General features: G+C 32.9%; 1 protein-coding gene across 1 annotated transcript; it reads right to left on the bottom strand.

The window, feature by feature from the left end:
* Positions 1 to 3,794: 3,794 nt before the first annotated feature.
* Positions 3,795 to 7,081, bottom strand: LOC146916697 (protein MEI2-like 2). The gene is made up of 7 exons (XM_085721707.1): positions 6,807 to 7,081; positions 6,191 to 6,506; positions 5,923 to 6,081; positions 5,634 to 5,750; positions 5,415 to 5,539; positions 4,955 to 5,053; positions 3,795 to 4,033 (listed from the first exon to the last, which is right to left on the bottom strand). The coding sequence occupies exons 1-6, from the start codon at positions 7,079 to 7,081 to the stop codon at positions 5,017 to 5,019; spliced, it is 1,029 nt and encodes a 342-aa protein (XP_085577833.1). The 3' UTR covers positions 3,795 to 4,033; positions 4,955 to 5,016.
* Between the last annotated feature and the right edge of the window lie 789 nt (positions 7,082 to 7,870).

The following is a 7,870-nucleotide window of genomic DNA, read 5'->3' as shown; positions in this document are numbered from 1 at the left end:
ACTACTGTTACATTTAAAATATGTAATTTTGTTTTTGAAGCGATGTAATTTTATTTATTGTTAATATATTTTTAACACTTTATATGTAATTTTTCTAGACAAATGAAAATAAATATAAATTAATATTTAGGGATTAAAAATTAATTTAATAATAATATTAAATTAATAAATTTAAATTATTAAATTTTAAGTACTTAGTTGATATAAACTTTATTATGAATTAAAAATGTCCTTTTATGTCATTTTACATTTATCAGCTAGTTGAACGCTAATTTTACCAAACACTTCAAATAGCTTATCAGCTATAAGCTATCAGCTATCAGCTATAAGCTATCAGCTATAAGTCATCAGCTATAAGTCATCAGCTATAAGCTATCAGCTAGCTTATCAGTCATCCGCTATTTTTACCAAACAGAGCATGTATTGTGCCGGAATGAAATAGGAATGTTGTGGCAGTGAATGCTTTCTACTTTTTATGTTGTGTGGTAATGTGTAAAGTTTTCTCTATATAATTGACTTTGATTGGGTATATGTCATATATGTTTATATTGAGACCACTCTGAGTTTAGTGTTTTGAAAATTTTATCTTACACAAGTGAATTGACATGAGACATTTTATTGAGAAAATTATGAAAAATATCTTATGGGTTATCCATTGTATTAGAATAATGCAATGATGTTTAATTAAATTTGTTTATGATAATACTTCAAAAAAATAATATATTATTTATGAGAAAATATATATTTATCGGATTTATTTTCCATTGAGGAAGTGTTGTCACTTGAAAATTATTCAAGTAGACCTGTAAAATAAATCTATACATAAAGTTATATTTTCTCAATGTGGGGGTTTGTCGATTAGACCTCAATGTGGGGGTTTGTCGCTTAGACTTTATCTAAGTAGACCTGGTGATTTATATCAAGGAAGTAAGTTTGACAATATATGAACTATTGTTTAGAGTTAATGAACCATTGCATCAAAATAATGCAATGATGTTAATTGATATTGAAATCTAATTAGAATAATCAAAATGTACAATTATTTTACTTATTGTGCCGATGTTGTCGCTTGTAGTCAGTCAAGCAGACCTGTATAATAAATCTACGAATGGATTTATATTTATCCACATTGATAGTGATGTCGCTTACTAATAATGTAAGCAGACATGTATAAAAATAATTATAGAGATCAAGTTTATTGTTATGGACTTTGATAAATATATGAGGTTGATTGACTTAGAGACGTCTTAGTCAATCTTATATGATGAAAGAAAATTGTCTTCATCATTTGTGTATAATGTAGCTATTAAACAAAACCCCTTGGGATGAAATAATTTGTGTACACGAGGGGATTGGGACTTAAGCCATTCGAAATTAATAAGTGATGGGAACCCAACCTTTTGGAGATCCCATGAATAAGGTTCATATGGGTAAGAACATGTCACTTATTAGTTCTGCTAGCACCAAAAATTAGTTAATTAATTTTTGTTCTCGTCCCTTTCCTATGGTGTGTGTGAGAAGTGCTAGACACTGCATTATTGAGAGGATAAGCCTATAAAGTTTTTAATGAATTTCATATCCCTTATGGGTGGTGTATGATTTGCAGCATACACTTGATGAAATCACCTATGTGAGTGTCAAGTGGGGCCGCTTGTATGAGATCTTGGCGAAATCTCTGGAGCACTCATGAAATAATCCAGGCACGCGCACGGCCTATTCGCGCACCACAGCGCCAACGGCAAGAATTGTGGGGGTGTGATGCGAATGGTATACCGCTAACATACGCCAAATGATTTTGGTTCATATAGCTTGCTACACCAACTTCACTGTGTGTTAAGTATTATCATTCTAGGGCTGGTTCATATAGCTTGCTACACCAGTTTGATGCATCACATCTAGGATGTTAACCCAGGAAGTCTTTTTTCTAATTTCTTTTAAACTTTTGAAATATGTGGGGGATTGTTGTAAATTTTGAGTATATTTCAAAAGTTTCAAATATTTTGTGTCTCATAATTTTAATTGAGAGAAATATAGAAAAATATTTTTAATAAAAAGTTATAATTATCATGTTTTACTCCATACTTATGTGAATACATTTTAATGATGGTTTACTTGGTCAATGCCTCTCTATAACGTGCCTTTCCTTCAATCTTGTAAATTGGCTTTAATGTGTAACTGATTGTTTTAATATGCAACGGATTGATTGGCATTTATAGAGAAACATTATTCCACATTGATCGGTATGAAAAAGGATATACAATTTCTTTACGTTTTCATATATAGATACAATGGCTCCTCACATTCATTTTTTAGTATATATACTAACTGACCAAAAAAACCAATCTTTCTTAAGCTATACACTACTTTGGGTTTCATCTTCCTGATTAAATTATATTCTTGCTAGTTTCTGTATCCTTGATTAATATCAAGAAGGGTCTGTTAAATCCTGGGGGATTAGCGTATAATTACGCGGAAAATCCTTAAGGACAGTGCGATCAGCACGTCTCAGACTATTCATGTTTTGTTCGATTATAAGGTGTTGATTTTAATCAGATTTGGTTGTGGTCGGTGATATGATTCAACAACAATCTCAAAAGATAAGTTTATTGACCTCTCTTTTGTTTATATTTAATTAATTTTTATATTTACATATTAATTATTATTTATAGAGATATTTTTATCCCTAATTTTACAACACAGAGATTAAAAACTCTTGAACAAAGGATTGATATGATTTTCTCTATTTTACTATATTGGCTCCTCCTATTTTGAAGTATATAAACATGTCATCTACAAGACTTCCTTCTTCATTTATTTTTATTCGCTTCAGCAGCAGATTTATCAAAATAACACTTTAATTTAATAGCTAGTAGTATGCATAATATGGAGTTTATTTGACCAATTTGTAATGCTTTAATGTATACTATAAAAACAGTTTAGCAACTTATTTACAAGATGATAGAAAAATATACAACAATTACGATAAAAATAATACAGTGTGGAATACTTTACCCCGAAACATTCAAGAAGTTGAAGATTCTGGTATAGGTCTAGTAGGAGAAGAAAGAATAGGTTTGGGTGGTATTTCCAATGAATTTATTTTGCCTTCTAACATTTCAATCACTCTACTACTCACTAGGTCGCGAACCCGTGCTTCGCACGGGTCAACGTTGTCCACAAAAAATATACATGACAAAGTCATTGTCAATTTGCATAAAAATAACAAAATAAGATAATTAAGAAGAGTTCCCAATAGGCTGATTGTTAAGATGACTGTACCTCTCTTAAACATCTCTGTGAATTATGGATATGTGATCACTCAGAAAATGAAAACTTGGTGGATACAAATGAAGTCAAAGATTGGATATTTATAGTACAATCATAAGGACATTGGATACAAACTGATGACAAAGTTACATCACCAGATAAAAGTGGATATATTAGGAAGAGAATTATTTGGTTAAAGGTTTATGGCTTTATGCGCAAGAAAGGTTGCATGCCATAGAAGCCTAGAACATCTTAATCTTTATGCTGCATACATACACATTATCAGCAAGTATCACCCGATAGGCCAGCCTACTAAACCTCTAATAATGATTATGTTTTAAATTATAACCTATTTTTCATGCTGATTGGGTGCAGCAATTTTCTTCTTGTGCAAGTATATGTAAACACTCTAATCACCTACTATTTATCAATAATAGGGCGGTTTGTAGACTGCACCACGTACAAAATTATCTGTCCCACACACACATAACACTTCAACATACCTGTCACCGTCCTAGGCACAAATAACACATAATAATCATTACTACTCCCATTATTAGGTGATATGAACCAAGGTTAGCATAGGAAAAGCATGTGCACTTAAACATAGCTATTTATCCAAGAGCATGATTACATTACATTATGCACCTTCTACACATGTGAGGTACACTTATCTTATTGATAGCACAAAATGGTCCAGGACAGTAGTGGCTTATGTATGGGGGAATGCAGCCGCCCTTCAAGGGAAATCAAACCATGCCAAAACCTTCACATGTATTTAGAGAAATGATGAGTACTTATCTCATTGATAACATAAACCTGTGCAAGAGAAATCGTGATTGCTTAAATAAATTAAATAAAAAAACTACGACAACATAGAATGGAGTGCACTAATTACATAATATGTGGTAAAACGTTCAAGCAAGTCCATTGTGTCATTTTAACAAATTGTGCAAATAAATATCCTTCTGATAACCTATAGCTTACATCCAATTGAAATCATAATGAATGGATTTAATTGACAGGCATCCTTATAAACACACTCAGATTGATAACCTTGCTATATAAGAGCTTGCTTGTAGATGGTAAAACCTTAACCAAATTTCCAAAAAAAAATTGACAAAAAAAAAAAACAGGCTCAGGTATATCAGCCATTTTTATGGACATCTGGTTTAACCATGGCATTATGGCACCTACAATATACATGATTTGCGCATCCTCATGTATCCATTTCTGCATCATTCACATCAGAACATGAATGACCCTCACTCATCCAATCATCAAATTTAATGACACAACAGATAAGGACTTTATGTGATTGAAAAGTTTCCATGAATTTTTTTTGAAGAGTTTTTGTTCATAACATCTGGTATAAACTCGTGAAACTAAACTTTTTTCAATGTCCTTTTCATGTATATTTTTTAAACTCTGATAAACTGCCATTCAGAAAGCGCGAAATCTCTGACCACATTCATTGATAGCTATTTTACCACATACTCATTTTACTAACAGACCAAAGTTCAACAACCATAATTTATTCAGCAACTATTACCCCTGCAACTGAGTGTAAAAATGGATAATAGTCTAAAAGTCAGGAAGAATCATATGGGAACATCAAATGGAAGAAGAGAAGCAAAAAAATAGATAGTGGAAGAAGAGAAAACGTATGAAAAAGGTTGGTGCAAACCTATACTTGTAGTAGAAACTTATAGCAAAACCCATCTCCTACATCATCAAGGCTCCACTCAATTATTCACATGCTAGTTCCCTGTTGCTCAGATATTGCCTAAACTACCAAATTTATAAGTCAATAATAATAAGTAGTAAAAGCATATATTAAAAAACAAAATTAGAAAATATAAATGAAATTGAACATGTTTATCATTTGGATGATAAAGCGCTTTAGATGTAATATTTTCCAAAACGGCTATGGTAGTCAATTTCTGGTCCTAGTTTTCCATCAAGGGGATCTATATTAAGTATGCATGTCCATTATAAAACCTTAACTACAAAATATCATTTAGATAGGCACACATAAATAAATTGATGAGTCATTAAAAGAAGTACTCTTTATCACGGGCGTTAAAAAGAAACAAATAAAATAAAAATAGCTAAAAGGAAGTGGGTATCGCCATCATGTTGCAAACCTAGGATGGCCAAGTTCAAGTTTGATCTTCTTTCCAGCAATTTTAATCCTGTTCAATGCCCGAAGTTCAGCTACATTATAAAAATCTATAAATTTGAGATGCTTCATCTCTGGATATTCATAGATCTGCAATTAAAAACATAAAATTTAAGGAATCTTGTATTATCTCCATGAAAATACAGGCAACTATGACCGGTAAAAACCAACAATGCACACTTACTTCTTTAATTTCTCCACAGAAGCCAAAAACACGTTTGAACTCATCGTTTAAAACACATGAATCAAGACCAGATAACATCAGTGTACCATGACCAATATCCTTATCTGGAGCATTGACCTAAAGAAGCAATCAAGTTATGATACATCTTTAGAAAAAGCATAAAAAGTAGGAAACTGAGGCGATTGGAAAAAGCAAAGCACATAGCACATAGCAAAGCACAGCCAAGTATATCCAAATGAAGGCTACAGAAATTGAATTATGCACACAGAACACATTGTTAGGAAAATACCTTTGAAATCGAATAATGTATATCGAGTTTCCGAGACCTCAATGGCTTGCTTTGAGGGGCTTGCATTGCCCTTTGTGCTGCTCTTAGATCAAAATAAGAAATCATGACAAAGCCGCGATGCTTGCAAGCAGTATACATGGTACGAATATCTCCATATTGCTGCCAGAAAAAAAAAAAACAGCAATCCATTTACGTTTTACAATTAATGCTTTTAAATGATTGCTAAAAATTAAGAATATATTAGCGTCGAAAAATAATGAGGACATACCTCAAATAGAGTCTTTAGCTCAAAGTCTTCTACACTGCTATTAATGTTTCTAACAAAAAGTGTTCTAGAAGGCTGTTCAACAAAAGGAAGTTTTCCTTTAGAACCTCCAAAGAAACCATGATCTCCATCCAAACCACTTGTTCTTCTTGGTGAACTTAAATGTTCATCTCTTTCCAGCTCCATGCCTCCACCGCTGCTAAAAACATCAGTATATTCCGAGTCATCATTAGTCCTAGCATGAGAATTGTATTCTAACCCATCAGCAACACCAAAAAATAGATCATCTTCATCAGGAAGGAGATTATGTAAATAGATCCTTTATCAATTTGCATTTTAAATACCATAGCTGTTTTGGAAATATCTTATTCAACACTGAAAAAGAGCTGATGTAGGAAAACCAGTATATGCGATGAAAAAAACAATTAATCAAGAATAAAAAAACCAAATAACCAAATAGCATAAAAAATTATTGATCAAGCATAAAAAAACCAAATAGCCACAATTAGAAATGACTAATATGCGATGAACAAAACCAGTATATGCACCAGAAGTGCATAAAAAAGAGCTGATGAACAAAACAAAAGGCAATAAAAGCCAAGCCCCAAAAGACAGCTACCTGGCGCAAACAAAGCCAGAAACAGGCAGCAAAAAACAGAAAACTGCAGCAGCAGGAACACGGCTACAACAGACACCAACAACCTTAAGAACGAAGGATGTGTGATTGTTCCTACTATCATGATTTGTGAAGAAGCAGAACCAAGATAAAAGAGGAAGAGGTCGCTGCTTTTCCACCACCACCATTGAACACACCACAGGCAACCGCAACTGCCGCCGCAATCCACCAGTTATGCGACAACAAACATCAACACCAACCCTGTTTTCCGTTTCCATCTCACTACTCACTCTCCACTACGGCGACCCCGTCGTCAAACCCGCATCTTCAACCTCTCTTTGTCGCCACTTTCGACTACGGTCGTGCGTGCCCAAATCCACCGTACTACCACCAACTCATCTGATCTCCATCTTTCTCTTTGCCTTTTTCTTCTTCCTCTTCGTTTTCTCTCTCGGTTTTATGTGTTTGAGTTTCATTAATTTTTTTTTTTTTTAAACTAAGGAACAAACCAGGAGGAAACTCAATAATCTATGGAAAATTTTGGGGTGGAGAGTATCATCTAACCATTGGTCTATTCTACTATGCAATAATTAATTTTGCTGTAAAAGTTGTGCATAGAACCGACCACCTATGTTAAATAGCCGTCCACTATGTTCTAGGCAGGGTTGTCATATCACAAATTTAAACCATAGTTTCCCTCCCAGCAAGGGCAATGCAGTAAAATTACTGTTTCCAATCCTAGGGTTTTGCTAGGGTTTTCATGCATCTTTTCCTTTCATTTGTATTGTTAAGATTGTGTTGGAATTTTATTTGATAATTTATTTTAAAGTTAAGTATTATATATATATATATATATATATATATTAATTATTATTATTTAATTAATTCCTTTGGCTTGGTCATAGTTTACGGTTACTTGATATTTCCTATTCCTAAGCTAGCCGTTTTACACATGTTGAAATGCTTATCGAATGGCTTTTACTTGCTTTTGGTCCAAGCTTTGATTTGGTCTTTGTAACAACAATTTCCCCATTAATTTCGGTTTGAACTTTCACTTAAATATGAAT

The sequence above is a fragment of the Medicago sativa genome, chromosome 6, assembly GCF_051527215.1.
Source record: "Medicago sativa cultivar Bolivia chromosome 6, Bolivia_mono, whole genome shotgun sequence".
Taxonomy (NCBI): domain Eukaryota; kingdom Viridiplantae; phylum Streptophyta; class Magnoliopsida; order Fabales; family Fabaceae; genus Medicago; species Medicago sativa.
The sequence above is the reverse complement of the archived record's forward strand: the minus strand, read 5'-3'. Positions and strand labels throughout refer to the sequence as shown.

What these genes read in the sequence shown, in the direction of transcription:
- LOC146916697 (XM_085721707.1), bottom strand. Translation starts at nt 7,081, where the DNA reads ATGGAAACGGAAAACAGGGTTGGTGTTGATGTTTGTTGTCGCATAACT. An exon ending in TCTGGCTTTGTTTGCGCCAG is followed by an intron (nt 6,507 to 6,806) that starts GTAGCTGTCTTT and finishes AAATTGATAAAG; the next exon opens with GATCTATTTACATAATCTCC. An exon ending in TCTGTGGAGAAATTAAAGAA is followed by an intron (nt 5,540 to 5,633) that starts GTAAGTGTGCAT and finishes TTTTAATTGCAG; the next exon opens with ATCTATGAATATCCAGAGAT.